General features: G+C 41.8%; 1 protein-coding gene across 4 annotated transcripts; it reads right to left on the bottom strand.

The window, feature by feature from the left end:
* Nucleotides 1-165: 165 nt before the first annotated feature.
* Nucleotides 166-20,698, bottom strand: RABGEF1 (RAB guanine nucleotide exchange factor 1). Of its 4 annotated transcripts, XM_080630062.1 has the most exons (11): nucleotides 20,578-20,698; nucleotides 13,002-13,187; nucleotides 10,572-10,738; nucleotides 9,424-9,543; nucleotides 7,328-7,348; nucleotides 6,279-6,448; nucleotides 4,697-4,778; nucleotides 4,006-4,138; nucleotides 3,515-3,606; nucleotides 2,907-3,163; nucleotides 166-2,251 (listed from the first exon to the last, which is right to left on the bottom strand). In XM_080630062.1, the coding sequence occupies exons 2-11, from the start codon at nucleotides 13,178-13,180 to the stop codon at nucleotides 1,853-1,855; spliced, it is 1,620 nt and encodes a 539-aa protein (XP_080486188.1). In that variant the 5' UTR covers nucleotides 13,181-13,187; nucleotides 20,578-20,698; the 3' UTR covers nucleotides 166-1,852. The 4 variants fall into 4 exon arrangements, with proteins under 4 accessions (XP_080486188.1, XP_080486185.1, XP_080486187.1 ...); XM_080630059.1 differs by lacking the exons at nucleotides 7,328-7,348; nucleotides 9,424-9,543 and having other exon boundaries at nucleotides 170-2,251; XM_080630060.1 differs by lacking the exons at nucleotides 7,328-7,348; nucleotides 9,424-9,543 and having other exon boundaries at nucleotides 173-2,251; nucleotides 6,279-6,445.
* Nucleotides 20,699-21,266: the final 568 nt, after the last annotated feature.

The raw sequence follows: 21,266 nt of genomic DNA, 5'->3' as shown, positions 1-21,266 counted from the left end.
TGAGAACTGTGCCTCCCAAAATGCAGGGAATGCTGAAGCAGCCACAATTATATTCACATTAATCATTAACAGCATTACAAAACCCAGTGATGAAATTCCTGGCACTCATTAACAAGGGAATAACGTACACACTTTTATTTAAACATAGCAATTTACACAACAGCTCAGAGTTTGGTGGTTTCTTCCTCCCCCCCTTGGGAAAACCGGTGTACCTGGATACAAGAAGTAGCACCTACTGTTTATAAAGAAAATAAAGACTTTACAGTTTTATTTACTGCAATCATGGTCAGATCTTAAGCAATTTAAGTGCAGTGATACATGGATATGTTAAGTAATAAAATTTCTTATGATCATCCGATTAACTCATTGCTTCCCCTCAGCAGTGGAGTTTTGAGTAACTGGTTGTCTCTGGAACACTAGGAATGCATAGTTCATAAGGCTAAATACAAGGGACAAATCACAGTTGTGGTCTGAAATTATTGCAGCGCAAGTTCTCAATGGCAGGGTTTGAAAGCAGTAGAACATAAGAAAGAGGTAAGTACTTCCCTCCTCGATGGTAAGAATTTAACATCGTGGTTCAAGCCAAGTTGCTTTACGTAGGGTATCTCAAGTACACCAACAAGTCATGGCAGACTGGCTGAACTGGAAGATACTTCAATGATATCTAAATGTTTCACTGGCATAAAAAAGTTATATTGCAAGGGGTTACTCTCTGCAGTGTGAGTCTTAACTTGAAATACACCCATCTAACCTCATAGTGGCATAAAGCCCTATTTACCTTGCTGCTCAGTGCTTTAGCAACGGAAGTCCCTTTGCTAAGGAGGGCCACTAAAGATCAGAAGACTGATGTTTCCTGAAAGTAAAGTGCACTTTTCTGCTCATGCTGCTTCTAAAAAGCAACCTCTAATCATAGGAACTTATTCATCTACCAGGATTGTCAAAACAGCAATCAAGACCTAACCCATTGATGGAAGTTACTGGGCAATGCCAGGAAAGAAAGCCACTTCTCGTGCAACTCTTGTACTATCTCCTCCTCATGAATTTGTATTTTCAATACAAATATTTCTTCCCATTTCTGAAGCTTGGCTCAACATCCTCTTCAGAAGCAGTAATACCAGCACTCTATGCACCACTGAAGGCTATCAGTTGTACTGACAAAGCAGAGAGAACGTTCACATGAAGAAATACCATCTTTTAAATAGCACTTTTTTTACAGAGCAGATTGAGATTAGTGTGAAGTTTTCAGATCATTACAACAATTTCCTCTAATTCAATCAGTACCATCTACCTTACTGAATCATTAACAGTGTACTTGCCTTTATACTGCAACGGGATTTAACCAAAAGGTGTTAAAATGAATACTTTGGGTATCATTTTCACTCAAACACAAGATGTCATGCACAGCTGAGACATTAAGATTTGAAATCTATTTACAATTTTACATATTTTACAATATATATTTCATCTTTACAGCTACAGGAGAAATTCAGGCTCGCATTGGCGCCATTCAGGTTTCTGCTGGAACTTGAATTCAAGTTAAACTAACCATTAAAACCAAGTAAGTGCATGCCCAGAAGGAAGCTTTCAGGAAAGATGTCAATGGACTAGTGTTGCTTAAAAATTACATCAGCTTGTGTAGAAAATTGAAATTCAGTTCAAAACCCCACAAAAGCCTAATAGAAATCCACCTAAAATAAACACAACTCATTATACTTAACCGAAACAAAATGCATCTTTAAAAATGTACTGATTTAAGCTCATCTGATTTTTTAGCCTTAAATTTACTTCCCTCCCCAAGTAGCAGGTAGCACTAGGTGAGAATAACGCTGCTTTTCAAGGGTAACACTGATAATTATCCTGCATACACCTGAGGCTGCAGTGGTGGGGGCAGCTTGTCATTCTCCACATTTTCAGAGTCAATAGCTGCTAAGGCTTGACTTTTTGGTTTTATTTCTAATGGATATTTCTCAACAATATCTTGGACTTCCTTTGTAATTCCTTCAGTCCAATCTATTAGGTCTTTCTCAAGCTTCTTGGCTTCATGGACAATTCTTTCCTGCCTCTCATTCAACTGAGACAGGAGGTCTAAGTTTTTATACATCTGCTTAACACCCAGGCACACATCAGGTGAGAAACTGTCGGACTCTTGCTTCTTCGGGGATGTCTGACCAGTCATAAACCGATCGAAGTCTTCTTGGCTTAGGTTTAAAGACTGAGCATCCAGTTTTTCAATGAAGGCCACAGCACAGCACTACAAACAAAACAGAGAGTGAGCATCACTGCAAGGTACAGATTGCAATGTACACCTTCATTTTTTATCCTGCTGTACACCACAAACCTCTAAGGTCTCTCTATCTGGGAGGTGAGAGAACAGAAGGTACATGGCAGCTAGACAAAAGCACTATATTGATACTTAACGATCTGATCAGCAGGGATCTAATAGGCTCTCTATTCATTTTCTGAAGGAAGGGATGTCAAATGCCCATCTTACCTTACAGATGCTCTCCTCAAAGGAATTTTTAACATTCCAAGTATTCCATTCATCTATTTTCCCTCAAGAATTGCTTTACAATGAAATGCAGAGAAGCCAAGTTCATAGTCATAATTCCTTCTCAATTAAACAAGCACACAGCAATAAATGTCTCCTGCAGAAGCTTTAAAGAGCCTGTCTTAGCAGCAGACTGTTCAAACGAAGGGTTTAACATTACAGAGAAAGCTGTCTGATTTGGAAAGCAGAGAAGGAAGAGGGAGGAGATGGAAAGCAAAGAGCTGCTGTACTTCAAGTAACCTCAACGACTACTGGAAGATTAGTTTTAATTTCCCTTTAATGTTATGCTGTGTTTGCCTTTATTGGGAATCCCTCCCTCCAAATAAAAGACAATCTTGTGTAAAACCTCCACACTTACCAGATTGGTGAAATAGTAACCATCTTCCCCTGTCATTAACCTGCTTGGATTACAGAAGCGGGTGATGTACTGGATGTTAGACTGCAGACGGGGTGGGTTTCCCTTCAAAACGATGTATATAAGTGTTGGAAGAAAGTCATCAGCAGAAGCTGGTTCATTTTTTGTGATTTTTATTGCATTAAATATATGCTTGCTGCACTTGGTGATACATGCTAGTTTATCACGAGGGACACGCTTTGAATCCATTTCAATGATATCTGGAAGATAAAAAGGTTCTCCAATCACTACAACTGTATTAATCAGACACCTGAATGAGTAGGACACTTACTGGACAATACTCATATTGCAGCAGCTTTATCTGTGGTGCTTGCTGATCCATAAAAGAGCTGTTTTTTCAACCTTCTCTTGGTTAAGTCCAAGTATTTCAAATAGATTCTTCCGGGGTAGAACAATTACCCCTGCTCCACAGATACATACTAGTCTGATACCATAAAGACTACTGCAAATCTGAAAGCCTGGACCCCCTTCTGATGACAGCAGAAAATAACCTCCACGAGCAAAAGAGATGAAAATGAAAGCTGGAAATGTAAACTCCATTGGTCACAAACCTGTAATTGCTTTTACAACCATATCAGAGACTTCTGGGATTTCTTCATTGACAGGAACACAGAGCATTTGTGGAGTTACCCAGTGCAAAGCCCTGTGACAAGGAAAAAAACCCATTAAATTGTTCTGTGCCAGTGACATTCAGGTGTTGGAAACCAGCTCCTGCTTGAATTCAAGGCACACAAGGAGTGCTTTGTGTAAACGAGGCACCAGTCCAGTCATAAGCTACTTTATTCCACTGAAGTAATTTATTTCCAGAAGAAATACTTTCTTTTTGCTCTAATTTTATAAAACCAAACCAATTTGTTTCCCTAACGTAGCAACTTTCATTATTCACTCTATTCATTCCTTCTGCTTCTTAAATAAAATGGGTTTAACCCTCTGCTTAAGAAGCATGGCATTTTTGTGTGCACAGCAGGTTTGTAACATGCTCGATTCAGAGCTCATTTACAGGGCTGTGGATTACCCAAATAGTTTTCTTTTAAAGCCTTACCTGATTCTCTTCTGGACAGCAAGATCTTTCTTCTCATCATCTGTTGTCTCAGGGCAAAAAACATACTTATACTGTCGAGTCATAATGTATTTTTCAATCTGATCCATTGCTTTCTCCACTTTTTCAGGGGGCACTGAAAGGTACAAATCCCACCCCCCATACTGTAAATCAAGTATTTTGTGGCTCTTTTGATGATTTAATACAGTTTGGTCCTATTATCACCACATCAGTACTACTAACTCGAGCCAACCTGAGTTAATAGAATGGATATTTAAAAAATGGTGTATTTTCATTCCTTTAAACGTATCCCTGGATACATTCAAACTGTGCCACTTACACACCAGGCACATAAAAGCTCCTGTCTCACTGGCTTCTTGTGCATTACAGTGTAACGTAAGGCTCACAGCCTGTTCATTGGGTTGAGGCTCCACATTCAACTTTAGTTTTAAACAGTACTGAATTTAAAACAACAAATTAAAACAACTGAACCCAATTTATTTTGTATTAACAAATTATTTAGAATGCAAAACTTCATAGAACTGGTGCTGCTGGGAATAGTCTTAGCTATGGTACTAGAATCAGTTAACAGCACTTCTAACAGCTGGTTAGAAATGCTTTGGTTTTACTTGAGGCTTTACCCTCGAATCATTATTCTTTGAGCAGTAAGATACAAGGAAGAAGAACACGATACCTTTCCAACGTGTCTGTAATTTCTCTGCTACATTTTGATAGAAGTCCTGAGCACACTCAGATTGCTCCTCAATACTTAAGTCCTGTAATAGAAAACTGATTAAGTGTGCACGCATGGAAGAAATGACAGCAGTTCCTCTGTGGTTTGATTAAGGGAAGTGTCCAGCTGCAGTAACAGTCTGAGAATGCAAATGTATCATCAGAGGTGCTTCTGTTGGCTAGATTATATCCAAAATGCGAGAACCAAGATGCACTGACTCCTTGGCATGTGAAAGACATTTATTTGCTGAACAGATGTATATTAGCCATAAAATTGCACAGGTGGAATGCCACTTTCCCCAGACACATCCCTGAGTAATGGTCACAAACCAACATAGACTATGAAGCTGAATGCTTGCTCCCTATTTTGTCTCTAACTTTTCCTTTGACACCGTAAGTCCATCAAAAAACCAAGAGCATAAATCATAATCTGAAATAATAACTATTCAATAAAGACTCCTAATGATAAAGTTACTATGAAATATATTCACAGTGTTACTTGTGAAACAACGCTGTCTTTTGGGCATTAGCTAACTGAGCTACTGAAGAACGTAACAGATTGAAGGGTTAAAATTGATTTTACCCATCAAGACTCTTTGCACTATTAATGTCAGTATAAAACCATACATAAAACCAAAACAGAACTGAGAAAGAACTCAGATCCTGAATTCTCTAAGGCCAAAAACTAGACAGTTACCCTGGATGCAGTCTCAGCTCTGATGGCAGTGCTGCATTTTAGGCCTGATTTATGTGTAGGAGCAAACTGTATGTTTTAAGAAAGACTTCTTTTTCTCTAGCACAAGCCATCAAGAAACTAGGAAATGAAAGGACTTTCGGTGTTTATAACCAATCAGTTCTAAACAAACTTCAAGCTGTTTTCAAAGCGGAGGGCATGTCAGATTCCACCCCAACTCCCTTTGATTTCAGTCCAATCTGAGGATATAACTTGTGTTAACTACACACTAAACAGGAAAGGTAGAAAGGGAAAAAAAGAGGTGTGCTGAACACTGACTCCTTTCAACCACAGGTGGCACTAGTGACACATTAATATTTAAGGAACATTAAAGTTTTAATGGAGAATGAAGATGTAACCTGTATTCCGTATTAAAAAAGCACAGTCAAGTTCCCCTTCCCCAAAAGAAAGGAGATGTGTGGGTTGATACTTTCTTTATAACTTTTTAAGACTTAAGGTATCTAAAAACTCACGATATACTATATTCTAATTTCCACAAGTCATTTGTCTAGAAGACTGTTGTTCCACAGTCTGATTTATGTGGGATTTACTCAGACTTAATTTATCTGGGATGTAAAGGAAAGCTCTTTCAATATATCCAAGACACTGGGGTTGGAGGTTTCTTTGCATACCAAAAAGCAAGGCATTCAGAAGTTAAGACTGCCACTGTTCTTCATCTGACTACGTATATCAGACATATGAGACTCCTGTATACAATATATCAAACCCAAACTGCTGGAAGAAGAGCAGCGTTTTCTCCATCTCTCCCTAATTTCCCCATTTATTAATGTCAGAGGCATGCAAAACTTACCCTTTTATGATTCATCGTGTCCAAAAAGAGTTTACATTGCTTATAGATATCTTGTCCAGGCTTATGGTATGTCTTGAGGAATTCTATGAATTCCTTGGATACCCGATCTGTCTCGATGCTGGCCTGCCTGTTTATAGAAGGGCTGGGAGCCTTGGCTTCTTGGATCTCTGCTAGGAAAACAGGGGCACATCAGATTAGGTTTTTTACACTGATGGATGAATGCAGGAAGTACTTAACATATCTTAAAATTACAGGTTGTTTTTTCAACTGTGCAGATGAATGAGCATTTATTTCTCAAGCTTTACCAGTGAAATGCTGGATATTATTAAATAGAACTCCAGGAAACTGAGTATCCCGCAGCAGCAAAACATTTACAGCCACAAACCCATTTACACTTAATGGCATTTTTATATTAGCAGATTACCATAACATGGGTTTGCTTTTGGGTTTCTTACATTTTTCATTCCCAGGTTAGATAACTATGTTAGACCAAGGTTTTCAAATGGGATTCTGCAGCAGTTTAAAACAATGGAGGGGTCCCTTCCCCATTCTCCCTCACCTTCACAATCCTGCTTTGCTGGCACCAACACAAGTTCTCAACTGGCTCATGAACTAGCTCAGAGGGCAGTCCTACTCAGAAATCAGTGCTGCTTATGGGGTTACTTTCCCTCTTGATCAGCTTCCCAGGCTGGCTTCCCATCACGAGCAGCAGCAGAAAACAAGGACTGTCTTCTGATGCAGGAGGTTGGTGCAAACACAGCAGCCCTTCTTCACTAGGCAGCAAATGCCACAGAATCACACCCACAGTGCAAATGAGAACCTGGCCACTTGTGTTTCAGCAAGGGCAGCAGCACTGTGTCTGTTGGAGGAACAATCTGCTCCACACTCAAGGAGGCAGGAACACCAGACTGCACACAGCACTGGATGCAAGTTCATACAGCTGCAACCACGGGGTTTTTCCACACAAACACATCCGACTTTCCAACACATGTGCTGCAAGTTAATTGTACTGATCCAATACCTTCACTACCCAAGTTTAGTTCACCCACCTTTCAACTTGCCAGCCAACACTGTTCAAAATGAAGGAATGAACAGAGATGATGTAAATGAACATGATGAAAAGCAAGCAGCAGAGAGACAGAAAACATGAAAATAGCCATGGTCAACACGATACAGACACATCTTTCAATCTGAAAACACAAACATGCACAACAAAAAACATCTCTTTCCATAAGCACACATGCAGAACAAAATAGAAGGAAACAAAATCAAAGGAAATTAATGGGATTAGTATTTTTAAGTTGGTGTGTTTCACTTGGATTTGAGGTAACTTACTGGTGGTTCTTTGGTTTGTTGTTATTTGATTTGCAAGAGATCCAGCACTGTACTAAATTCAAAGCTGTACGATCCAGTGACCAACAAACACGGATCATCTGACCACAAGACTCATTAGGACCTTGCAGAGTAACCTTCTCTGGATAATCCTTTGGTCAGGTACCAGTAGAACATTTATGGTATTTAAGGGATAAGAATGGAAAAGGTTTTGCAAATATTTAAATTCCAGCTGTAGCAATCAAGATAGAGAGTGCAAATCAACCTCCCGCCTAGTTACACAAGACTGCTTTTCCAGAGGGGATTTCCTCCTAACTTCTTTATCCCTAAGATTCAAGATGGAATGCATGTATAGTATTCAAGCTGAATGGCAACCATTCCTGTACGTTGAACTAAATTTGCCACATTTAACATCATGCAACCAGTAAGCAGAAAGCATGGTTTTGAAATAACACCCAAAGAAAGCAGATCCTCTTTTGAAAGAATGGAATTCCAAGCTATTTTTTCCACAATTACTGACTTCATTTGGAAGTTGAAGTTTTATTACTCACTTCAACACCAAGTTCATTGCATTATCAAATGGAGTTCCACTATTGGACCTTAAGGCGCATGACTTTTTCAGTTATAGATTTAAAATGGTTTATTTTTAGTTATTTAAATGATGTAGTCAACTGAGGCAGATGACTGCTAATGTATGCATTAAAAAACTGAATGTTAAAATGAAGTGTGTTTTTCATGAGTCACGCCGAGAACTACATGTTGTCACTCAGACGTGATGCAGCTTCATTAACCCCTGTGTTGAAATCCTGATTTAAGGAAAATGACTCTGTACAATGTGAACTGATTCCTAAGGATTGCAGGAACAAATGGACTTTCAGCAACAAAATGTTTTCAGCTTTGTGATGTACTCTAGAAGAATTAAGTCTAACTAAAAAGAAGCTGATTAAAGAAATTCCATTTGAACAAGTTAAGGAGAACCTAGTAGAGGAGATAGGCCAAAAGAAAGAAAGGATGGGAAGAGTTAAGAAAGAATCACCTTTACAGAGAATAAAGGCTATTAATATGAAGCTCTTTCTCAAGGCATTCTACATAGAAGCAAGGTGTCACAGCAGAACATCAGCACTCCAGTGATTCACTATGGTTGTGCCATGGTCATGGATCTGTGTCCAAGCAAAGAACATAAACAGTGTTTGACTTCAGCTCTGTAACACTCCTCTTCATATAATTTACAGAGGATGGTACACCTTCAAATCTCTTTAGTCAGCAGAACACATCAGAATTGCAAACAAATAACACAGGACAAGATCTTAAAGCTGTTTGCATCAGCAGTTTTGGTGTTCTTTTGGCTCAAAAGAAACCAGCATGTCCTCGCTTGATAGGAAACTGTCTTCTTGATTAATATAACAAACATCTGGAGATGTTTTGAGAGTGCAAAAAGTTCTGGAAGTGTGAATTATTAAACTGAAATAGTTTCAATTTATAATCAGATTTATAATGGCAACCTGGGATTATTTTTTTGATACAAATATGAAGCAGCACAAGATGTAGCTACTGCATAACCCTTCAGATGACACACTGAGGTAGAGCTCAGAAGCTTCAGCTTTATTCCTACACTCTCCTCACCAAAGAGCAAAGAATTGGTTTAGTGGTTCAAATTCCCCTCAAGATGCTGGAATTGCTTTTTTTGCCACCTCCATCTTCAACAGCACGAGTTGTAACTGGCACAACCCTAGTCTGTATTTTGCAAAGCCTAACTAAGAAGTAAAGCTTACTAAAATCAGGCAGACAGCTTGCTCAAGCTGTACTGCATTACCTTCAGTAGGGGAAGCCAGTTCCCAGGAGGGAGTAAAAATCTCCTTCAAATCCCTGAGAATGTTATCAGCATTTCGCTCCCTCCCAGGCTGTCCTTGCTTAACGTCTTTCTCTTGAGCCACTGAAATAAATGCAAAAGCCAAGCGAGACACCAAGAGCAGGAGCACGTCAGGAGAGGTGGTGAAGGGGGTAAACACAAAAAGAAAACATGGAGAGTGAGAACGAATGAACTTAAAAAAGAAGCTTTTCATACATAGCTGAATGTGACATTTAGCCAGCTGCTGCCCATGCACCAAGACAAAGTCTAAGATTAAATTCAGGCACATTTAGTATTTCTCATTAAGGAAATGCATCATCTATAAGGCTAAGATACATTAACGTTGCTTTTTCTTCTGGAATGCCTATTCCACAATATTTTCCAGCTTTTGCCCATGTAAGCTACTGCTATGCAAAGACTTCAGCGCCATTGATCATTCTTGCAACACATACTATAGAATAAACATTGAGGCAACCACAGACTCAATATTCACAACCCACATACACATAAGCACAAGTTTCCTTTCAGATTCATTCTCATTTAAAGGCACCCTGCTTACACATTCCCTTTTTCCTATTAAAGCTGTTGGAGTGATCATTATAGCAGTATCATGCGATATATCAGCGTTTCTATCACACTTGGACATATCAGCTTGTTTGAGGTGACTGACAGCCAGTCCCTTCCCTCCTGCTTTCTTTAGGAAGAGTTAACCCCCATTTCAAGTCCTACACCACAGTACCCAACTGCGGTTGACTCATGAATCTGGCAGGAATGTGCATCATATGAATGAGATACTTCCACTCAGTGCAGTGATGTACCACCACCAGGAATACATTTACACTTCACTTCAGTGGAAGAACTGCTTGTATAACTAACACAAACACGGTCACAGGTTTAGAAGGGCACTGCTGTACTCAACACATTATTTGGCACCACCCAAAAGCTCACGTTTAATGTGTTTTCAGGAAGACTTCACACATAGTAATCACCCTCCAACTTCCTGATGTCAAGTCACAGTGCACTACTCTGCCTTTTAGAACAATACATCCATCAAAAACACTTTTTAACTCAGCATGCTGCTCAGAATCATTAAAAGCAAAGGAGGAAGTTACCCTTCTTAGCTCCTGTTCTGGAAGAAGCAGTGAAGAACTTCTTCACAGTAGTGACTTTCCGTGTTTTCTCATTGGTTTTCTTTTCTTCAAACTTGGAAAAGGTCAGTGACTGTGCCCCTTGGGTGCTCTGGCTACTGGCATACGCTTCTTCTTCCTCACGCTGAAGCCTGCAATTAGAAAAGTGTAGGTCTTAAACCAGCACAAATAAGCTAATTTCCTGTGCAATAAATTACTCATTTGACATCCTAATTCTCCTTTATGCCTATCTTCACTTCCCACTTCCTACCACATCTCTGTCCACTCTTTCCATGCTGCAATGGTGAAGGCAAGGAAAAGCTTATAATGGCCACAGAGGATTAAGTAGTAAGGTCAAAAGGGAGGAGACTGAAGTATAATCATGGTCACCTTCCCCTCATGTCACAGCCCTCAAATCTGCACAGGCAGAGGTGAGGGGAAAGACTGTGAGAGGGCTTCCAACAATTGATTCAGTTGCCCTCCTCCCTGCATCATATCCCAACTTTCACAACCTATTACTCTACCATCTAATTAAGATAAAACTGTGGCTCACAGCTGAACAAGTGAAATACCCTGTCACAATCTCAGAAATATTCTGGGGAATAAATCACTGTTGTCATAATTGGTTTTCAAAGCCTTGGAAATACGTATGAGTCTTGAATGAATGAGGCAAACCACTTCACTGCAACACTGATGGGTGCTCTGCAAAGACCAAGCCCATCTTTTAATCTACATGTAGAAAGTAGGGGAGGGCACGCATACCAATCCTACTCTTCTTCCTATGCAGGACAATTAAAATAGGTTAAGCTAGAGTCCCCTTCAAGATGCTACCATGTTAAGCCATTTTTCTTTAAACTTACATCCATCCAGCTCAGGATGGACCATAAATGGTCTTGCATTTGTAATCTCTTGAGTAGGGTATTGTCTCTTATCTGTGCTGACAAGTCTGCTCCCTACAACAAACAACCGGAGCTTATCTGTTCCTTTAGTATTGCCCTACTGAACAGTTATGCATTAAAGAATTCCTTAAATACCCCATTTTATTGTATGTAGATGTTAAGACTGACAGTGTAACTATCTGCTCTGATAAGACTTAAGTTTTTATTTACTGTTAAAGCCAAACTTATGGCAGAGGAAACAAAAAATGTCCTCTACTGTACTAAACAGCTTACCTGGCACCTTCTGATAAGGCTACAAAAGGTTTCAAGCACTTCTTTCTACCTTTCTTAGAAGTTTATCTGTTCCAGCTCCAGTTTAAAACAAACCAAATTCCTTCAAGGCTTAAGGTAAGAGTGTCTAAAGGAGTTAGATACCAGCAAACCTTGGGCTTCCAAACTACAACCATCAGTCTGGACCCAGCTGAAGTTCAGAAAGCTTTCACAGACGTCACCTTCTTCAGGGAGGCTGATGTGAACACTGCACTTAATGCCTTTTTTTCCTTCCCTTTGTTTTCTTCCCCCAATGACCTTGGTTAGCACATCACTTGGTAACTCAAGTTCACTGAAGGTTCCAAACTCAAGTGCAGGTAAGTCTCTTGGGCATTTATCTCTAGAGTTCTGACATACAAAACTAATACATTAAGGTAAGTGTATGCAGAGAACTGTGTCAATATGAACAAGCATCTTGGCCAGCTCAAGTCAGCTGCCAATCAACTGAGCTAGATGTTACTCCATCTCAAGAATTCACATAACCCTGAAACAGTTAATGCAGAGTGGATGTCATGTAACTCACACCTGGATGTTTCAGCTGTAGTACAAAGAGGATGCTCTGCAGTTTCTCAGACAGGGGATAAATCCTTTGCTTTCTACCCAACAAAAAGCAGTGGTAGCTGCTCTTATTTTCTCACTCAGGTACAGGTTTCCTGCAACACTCATTTTCAGGGTCAAGCAAGGAAAACTAGACAGCTCTGCAGAAAATACGTGCTTAGAAACCTTAACCTAAATTATCAAAACCAAAGTTTTGATTCTTTTGGGCCCAACCCTTCAGCTTAAAAGACTGACAACAGACAAGACTAGAACCAGTTTTTCTCAGTAGCTGGAATGGAAAACCATTGTGCTGGCTCTATTGGAGACAATAACTTCGGTCTCTAGAGGCAGAGGTATTTTAATCAAAATTATCACTTTCACCCTAGTCAGAACTACAGACTTCAGTATGCAAATCAGGTCAAAGCATTTGTTGAGAGCTTGGGGGGGTGTTTCCATTTGTTACTTCACAGACTTTGTTTTGAAACCTCTTAAATTAGAACATCATAAATATTCATCTTTGCATCAAAAGGAACATTTCCATTCCTGATGGAAACGTCAGATTTGAGAACTTGTGATGAAACTGAGACAGAGCTAGAAAACAGGAGATGGGAAAGGTATTTGGTGAAGTCACCCTGCTGCAGGAGATGAAGGAATAAAGAGGGCTCTTTACCGCTCTGCCAGCTCCCAGTCCTCTTGAATCTGTTTCTGCCTGGCCTTATGGTATTCCTCTCTCCAGCACTTGGAGCAAAATCCCTGCCAAGCAGGATTGCCATAGTAACCACATCCTTTCTTGCACAGTAGCTCTGACTGATCAACGTGAATCCCTCTGCGTTCAGATTTCAGGCTCATTTTCTTCCTGTTAAAAGGGAGAAAGGTTAAAGACAGAAACATAACAGCAGCCTGCTAGAAATCATTTATTTCGAAGGCTTGCCTTTTAGAAAGAAGTAATCTGTTTTAATTATTTAATAGTGCCATAACAATAAAATAAAGGCCAGCAGAGGAAGGGTGCAGTTATACAAGCACACAGCCCCAAAGCCAACTGCAGCATTCCTGTGTTTGCACAGCGTTGACCTGCAAACAGTCCCAGACAGCCAGCCTAGAAAGCAGCACCAGTCACAGCCAGCTACTTCCACACATGGGAAAAGGCTCTGATCTCACAAGCACGTTGCTCCTAACAGGCACAAAGCAACGGAGGAAAAGGAACACAAAGTTAACACCAACAAAGGAAGCAAACCGAGTAAGAGACAAAACCCAAATAGGTTTGTCTTGATGCTGAGACTGTCTCTGCAAAGAATCACTTGCAGAGACTAGGTAACAGATCCTTGGCCTCGAAGAATGTGTCTTCACAGCACAGTGGAGTACCATAGCTAACCCAGCAGGGCACATCAGCATGGATAAGGTTGATCTCCATTTCCTTTAGCACTCAAGTTACTTCAGAGTTAAGCTGGGCACCTGCACACAGCACAGCTCTACAGAACTTATACATACTGACTGACTTATTCTCATGCCTATACCACCACTATGCAGAGCCTGTCTTCCAACAATCCAACGCTCCCTTTTCTTTCCTTGCTTGACAGAAACCATCCCACATGCCAGCTTGCTCTCAAGGGCATTTCAACTAGTTCTAATTTTAAATGCTGGAGGGAGATTTAGATTAGATATAAAGAAGTTCTTCTCCGTGAGGGTGCTGAGGCGCTGGCACAGGGTGCCCAGAGAAGCTGTGGCTGCTCCATCCCTGGGGCATGATCTTTATGAGGGGGGAACAAACTAAATATTCCATCTTACCTATGTAAGTGTTAAGGCCCCTTCCAAGAACAGCTTTTCTGTCTTTGAAAGAAATGAGTTTCTAAAAATAGCTTCATTGTAGGGCTGGGAATAGTGAGGGAATCAGTTTCTTAATGACATCATTTATAATGACGCATCCCATTTCTACAGACAGAGAGCAGCTGAATACTCTTTTCTTTCCCACAGAAATGTCTGACAGTTTAACAGGCATTAATACGCTTCTGCAAAGCAAAATGAGAACCAACCAACTACATCTTAAGTACTTGAGAGCTTTACTTCATTCCCACATAGACAAATTAACAGAGGGAAATCAGGACATTGCCTTCACCAAAACATTCTCGTTTCTGTGCTACCTTCATTTTCTGATTCCACAAGTGAGGTCTTTATGTTGACTGTAATGATACCCACACAGATCTGCCGACCACCAATCCGGCTACCAGATCAGAAATCAAACAGCAATGTTTGTCCACTGCACAGCCTGGGACAGAAACAGCATGTTGGCACTGTCTGGAAACCCAGCCCGTTCTCAGAGCATCACACATGCCCTTTATCACCAACTCTGCAAAGAATGGGGAAGCAAAAGCTTGAAACCCTCCAGTTGCTGCTGATTCAGCCTAAACACCACTTCCTAAAAGTAGGAGCTGCAGCAGCATTTTGGTTAGAGATTTCTATTGGAGGAGCCTGTACTAGAAGAAACCACACACAGAATTTCCCCTATTGCCATTAATGTAAAGCTGATCAGCCTGGATGTTTTCACTGCAAACTGCAGGGAGCTATAAATACACAATGGGTAAAACTATTTCCATAACAAGCTTCAACGAAATATTACACTCATCTCTATAACCCAAGGAAATAACACCCCTGCTCTTATCACCCACTCAGTGGAGTAAGTTACAAGTCTGTAGGCCAGTTTCATGAATTCAGATGTCTGTTCTTATCCAAATCACCATGAATTAGCTTTCTGTATCCACAGAGCTTTAAGCACCACAGTTACCTTTGGCACCCTGCTAGCTCTTTATGTACATTAGAACTAAAATGAAGGTTCTGTTCAGTGTCAAATTCAGCAGCTTTCCCTGCAGTGAGCAAAGCAGGTCTCTTAATAGCAAGATTCTTCTCTTTCTTGCATTCTTTCAGGAGAGGTTTGTAAATAGTCACAAAGCCAAGCCACTAGAATGCAAGTTATTCTGTTTCCTCCCCTTCAAGTGTTTTCGACTGCATCAGTTTCGGATCCAGGGACAAAAGAGGTCACCCTGAATCAATATGAAGGAATCACATGCTGCACTTGGAGCAGAGGCTCTCTGCTTTCTTTAAACACAGGCAAGCATTACACTAAAAATGTCACAGCCAATTTTTGCAGGGCAGCATCCACATTCAACAGAACAACTCAATACATTTTAATAAACTGAATATGAAAAATCCATCTGAAGTCAACTTTCTGCAATGAAATCGCTGTAATTTAATGATCTTTCATTCCTAGACATGTTTTGTTGCAACTTTTCCCTTTCTTGTAAATTTTTTAAGCTGTCTCTCCAGTGGTTCCTCTTTGATTCTGTCAAAGCTGCGGCTGAAAGCACACATGCAAACAGGACAGGGTTTTAGTTACCGCAGTCATAGAAGTGCCAAAACCAGAAACCCCAACTTTTCTACAAACTCCTGCTGGCCAACAGCCACATCACTTTGCCTGTGACCATACTTCATACGCTTCAATCCATCTTTGAAGATTTACTAAAGGAAACACAGAAAGAGGTAAGACACAGGAAACATGCATTTTGTTGCAGGTAGTACCAAAGAACAACGAAAGGGTTAAGGTCAGCCTGGAGTGGAGCAAAGTGGAAATGGTTTTCTTAAGAAGTGTTTTCTATTGACATGAAGGGCAGCACCATTCACTGAATGCAGTTAATAAAACCTACATCCTAGTTTCCAAGGATTTTCTAGTTCCAGGTCTTGGGAGGCCAAATTTTTCATGGGAAGCAATGAGGATACATCTAAACCTACAAAGGGATTCCATCAAAGCATTTCGTCTTCAGGCAACATTTGCAGATTACAATCTACAATCTTAATTCCCTGTACAATGCTGGGAAACAGCTACAGAGACCAAAACACAACCTACGACAGTCACCAAAGCTCAGGCAGCAACACCTTGCTCACATCCCACCCAAAGGACACCCAACCTCTGACATCTTGAGTGCTCATATAAAAAGACAGTGAAGTTGAACAGTAGCACAGAATGAATCAGATCGCACTGATGGAGTGCAACTATTTTACTACTACTTTATCTAATGATCTTCCATGACATTCCCATGGGACTAAAGATACAACCTTCCCAAGCAGAGCTATTTCACAATTAAAACTATGGCATAAGAAGAGAGCTCAAAAGTTTGTCAACACCCGATGATCACACGCGATAGCTTGATCTGCAGGCCACCTACATAAAGCACAAAACTAGCTCTACATTTCCAAAAGGTGCCCTCTCCTCCAATTGTAAGTCCATAAATCCATAGTCCATTTTTGTCAGAACCCCATAATGGTTCTGACATTATGGGCTGAAGTAGCAGCAGCTACTGCTTGAGGACATTGTGACTCAAAGCTCTCAACAGCAGCAAAAGACTATCTTCTACTTCTCACACAGACCAGATTACAAGAGAGCTGGAAAATTCACAGTGAACACATTAAAGCAGATATCACAGTCCCAGCAAAGGGCAAATGCATTCCTAGCTTTAACGTGGTATGGAAAAGGGGCTCCCTTCATCAAAGAGGATCTGTCACTAAGGGCTGATTTAACACACACATGAAAGGGACTCTGCTTATATAACACAGTCTTTCCAGCAAGAAACCCAAGATCATTTTCATAACACATTAGGTTTCCAAAGACTGCAGACACAGCTTTGGCTTCAGGAAAACCACAGTGTGTGAAAGGAGGGATAGGAGTATAGATTTATCAGCAGCTTGTATGTCTTGTTCCTTTCTGGTACCTACCTACCTACCTTCCTTCCCAGGGACTGAGTAAGCAGATACCCTTCTTGTCAATGCGGATTGCATCACAGCCACAACGAGATACTGACTTCTTCATAAACTATTTATCAGCCCTGGATTGCTTAGGGTCACCTCTGGTAGAAGAGCTGGTTGAGAAAGCTCAGATATCAAAGCTGAGTAGAAAGGGGTCTCATTTAATCAGCCCATAGATGCCTTTAGTAAGAGGTAACTGCAAGTCAGTTTAAAATTATTACAAGCTATGAAAACCAGTTTCCACCTCACTCTGTGTGCTAACACTGGAAATGAAAGTGGTGTAAGACTGTTCTATGAATGACTTTCGATATTGGTAACAAAGTTCCTTAAACTTAGCCCAAAACAGGAAAAGGTTTCACATAACAGACTCAGAACAGGCAGGCTGCCACAAAGGTATGAAACTGCCTCTGACTTCTAGAAAGCCTATTTCAGCCTTCTACACTTCAGATCACAAACCCATGTCTCCTCACATCCGAATCCCTCCGCCTGCTTTCGGTTCGGGTTTTGTTTGTTTTCTCTCATCTCTTTCTCTTACTCTACTCCCTGAAATCAAGAGTCTTCTTGAGAAACTCTTGGCACAACTATGAGCAACTGAAGCGAACGTGATTTGGCTTTTCAAGTTTAAGTCTTCATAGCACTTAATGAACAACTTGCATTCATTCTTCTCATTAAACAGTATCACAGTGCTCCAAAGAGGGTTCGCAATGTCTCTGCAACTGTCTGGTCCTTAGTGGCCATCCCCAGGCAGGAAAGGAATTAAAAATGAGGAAGTCTCCAAAGACACATTTCTTACATTAACAGTTGCTGGTTTACATTTTAGTGGTGCCTGAACAGAACATCACACTTGACAGCAAGTCCCACCTAAAAGCACGTGCAACTTCAGTTACTGAACACAGATTTACACGGTGGGTTAGAAAGTGCATCAAAACTGAGGGGTGGAAGGATGAGATTTGGTTAAAACTCAGTATTTTGCCAATGGGAAAACATCCTTAAAATAGCACGTATTTATTCCAAAGAATAAATAAATGCCACAAAATTCTTCAGAGCCACCTAAGTGTCAAAACGTGCATGATTCATATGCAACCCTGAACATTCCAGCATGTAATTAGCAGAAGGATAATTAACTAATGAGCCAACTTCCTCCAAAGGGAAGGGTGGAGCAGCACAATCCAAGAGACTCAGAACAGAAAACATAAAAGCCATTAGACAGCTTAGGAATTAGGGAAGGAACATGGTTGCTGTCTTTGCAGAGCGTGAGTCTTCAGTTTCAACGTGCATCTTTCTTGCAATCAAGACATTTCAGCTGCAGTGCTTGTTTCCTGGTATAAACAGTGCAGGTTGCTAATTAATGATCCTGAGGACAGAAATCATTAGTTGTAATGATAGACACATGGTCTCATCAGCCACCTGAAAATAACCACAGTTTGGAGCTGTAATTTGGCAAGGGAAATTGCAGCCACCACTTCAAACCTCTGAAATCAAATGGCCACAAGGCTTCACCACTTTACCCACAGAGCTCACAACTTCAACTTGAAGATGTGTTTTCCCCTCAAATGTCAGCACAGACCTTAAGCTACAGTATTGTTTGTCCACACTGAAACCTTAACTCCAGCCCACGGCACTGGCCACTCAGCCAGGAGTAACATGGATTCATGAATGAACAGGCTGTGTTTCACCACCTACATGTGACTCATGATTGTGCTTCGAAATGAAATCACAAGAAACAGCTGAAAACTGCTTTGTGCTGTTTGACTGGGAAAACAAGTAAGAATATGAAGAGGATTAGCTAAAACTTGTCAAACCTCCTCAGAAACAGCAGCGATGGAGCTTCTACACTGTGCATTTTCCAAGATGTCAGTCACATTCACCTGGATTCAGATTAAAACTACAGGTTAAAACCTCAGAGAAAAACTGCAGAACATCTTATACACTTTGTACCTGACTTGTTACTGACAGTGCTTTAAAGGACTCCACAAGTACGATTTCAGGTGTTGTCTGAGGTCACAAGTAGTCCAATATCAGAAAGAAAGAAAGAAAGAACACTCATAATCGGGCATTACATAGCAAACATCAGGAGGCAGCTGAGACTGTTCTAGATTAGATAACACTGCAAACCAAGATTAAATATCAGAATCATGAACTATCATCAATCTTATAATCAGAGTTTGTTCCATAAAGTCATCTTAAGAATCAGTGTAACTTGATTTATAACCCTTTCTTCCCTTCTATTGGGTGTTTCAGAGTTTTGTCAGCAAAGCATTCCATTGAGTTATAATTCTCTTCTTAACCTTCCCTGCTGCAAAACACTTGTGTAACCATGTCCAGAAGGCCAACAGCTTCTGATTAAAGTTCTGCTCCTGGAAAACACTATGTCCTTCTGTGCTGAGCTGGCTCGAAGGAGTCTCAAGTAACTGGAAAACCAAGAGCTGCTCCATACACATCCCATGAAGAACTGCCACTACAAAGCACCACTTCAAACAATACCTTCATGACCATGAGACCAAACAAGAGAAGTATGGAAAGCCAATAGTGGACTTAAATCACAACCTCACTTTTTCCACCCTTTCTCCAAAACTATGTGGTGCCACCAACTCCCAGCACTGGGCTACATCACAGGCCCACTCAACCCCCCAAAATGAGTTCAACTTTGCCTGTAACAACCCCCTCAGTTAACCCAACAACCCCTCACACAAGCACCAGTGCCCCTGCCCACACCAGCAGGATTTAAGCCGGAGTTAAATCACCTCCTCAGACGTTCTGTTACTCCAGGTGTGTCATTTCTCTTTCAACACCTCACACACCCTCTCTGAATATACAACCACTCCCTGCTGCAAGAGAACAACCTGACAGACACAGGGTGCTCACACGGTGACAAATACCCACAGAAGCATCCAAAACGCACTGCTCAGCATCTTAAACACACTCCAAACTCCATCTGGTTTGGGTTTCAAGACTTTGATCCCCAGCCTTACAGCAGACAGCCACGCAGCAAGAATGCTTATAACCAAAGAGTTCCACAAGCAACTTGGCAGGGAAACAGAGGAGCCCGACTTGCAAAGTTTTAGTGGCACCTTCCCCCTGATTAGCTATTGAAACACACCCATGGGATTAAGATAAACACATAGAAAAACAACTTAACGTGAGGAGCTGCATGCAGAGGCCGCGGGCTGAGCACGGTTCTCTGCGTTCCCGGTGCGCTCAGCCCGGGTACAGCCCCAGGGGAGGCGGTGGCGGGGACGGTTACGACATCTCCCCGTCCCCGAAGCCGACCCAGACACGGCATCGCCGGGACTTACATCACAGGCGGCGGGGGAATGGAGACACCGACCGCGCTCCGCTCAACCGCCACCGCTCCCTCAGCGCGGGACCCCCCTCCCGCCGCCGGGCCAAGCAGTCCCCGGGCAGCCCCCGACGGGGCCCGGCAGCCCCTCAGCGGGGTCAGAGCCTCGGCTCACCAGTTGCCCCGGGCGGGGCGAGACCCGCGGCTCCGCTCCGCGTTGCTCCGCTCTTCTCAGCGGCTGCGCTGCCCTGAGCGCGGCCCAGCCCGTCCGCCCCTGCCCTCCCCTCCCCTCCGCGGCGGAAGGACGGGCCGCGGCTTCCGGGGGCCGCGCCCGATGCCGGAAGGAAGCGCGGGTAGAGCTTGGCTGGGGCTGGCGGGTATGGCAGGGCTATAGGAAACCGGGAAGGGGCTTTGGACAAGGGATGTAGGGACAGGACAAGGGGAATGGCTTGAACCTGCCAGAGGGGAGATTGAGATGAGCTCTTAGGCAGAAGCTCTTCCCTGTGAGGGTGCTGAGGCGCTGGCACAGGGTGCCCAGAGAAGCTGTGGCTGCCCCATCCCTGGCAGTGTTCAAGGCCAGGTTGGACACGAGGGGCTTGGAGCAAGCTGCTCTAGTGGAAGGTGTCCCTGCCTGTGTCTGAGCTTTAAGGTCTCTTCCAAACCAAACCAGTCTCTGATGTCTATGATTCTATGACAAATGCTTTGCTTTTACCTCAAACTCAGGTCAGGCAGCACTCCTGAGCAGGTGCTTACGCGGACTGCAGAGGGAACAGAAATAGCTAGTGCTATTTAAACCTTATTCCTCTTTCCCTTCTCATTTACACAGTCCTCTTGTGTCTGTGGTTTTTTTCCGTCCACAGCAAG

The sequence above is a fragment of the Psittacula echo genome (assembly GCF_963264785.1).
Source record: "Psittacula echo genome assembly, chromosome: 15".
Lineage (NCBI taxonomy): Eukaryota > Metazoa > Chordata > Aves > Psittaciformes > Psittacidae > Psittacula > Psittacula echo.
Note: the sequence above shows the minus strand (reverse complement) of the source record. Positions and strands in the feature narration are given on the sequence as shown.

What these genes read in the sequence shown, in the direction of transcription:
- RABGEF1 (XM_080630062.1), bottom strand. Translation starts at nt 13,180, where the DNA reads ATGAGCCTGAAATCTGAACGCAGAGGGATTCACGTTGATCAGTCAGAG. An exon ending in CAGAACAGGAGCTAAGAAGG is followed by an intron (nt 9,544 to 10,571) that starts GTAACTTCCTCC and finishes CATTTATTTCAG; the next exon opens with TGGCTCAAGAGAAAGACGTT. An exon ending in ACTGGCTTCCCCTACTGAAG is followed by an intron (nt 7,349 to 9,423) that starts GTAATGCAGTAC and finishes CATTTTGAACAG; the next exon opens with TGTTGGCTGGCAAGTTGAAA.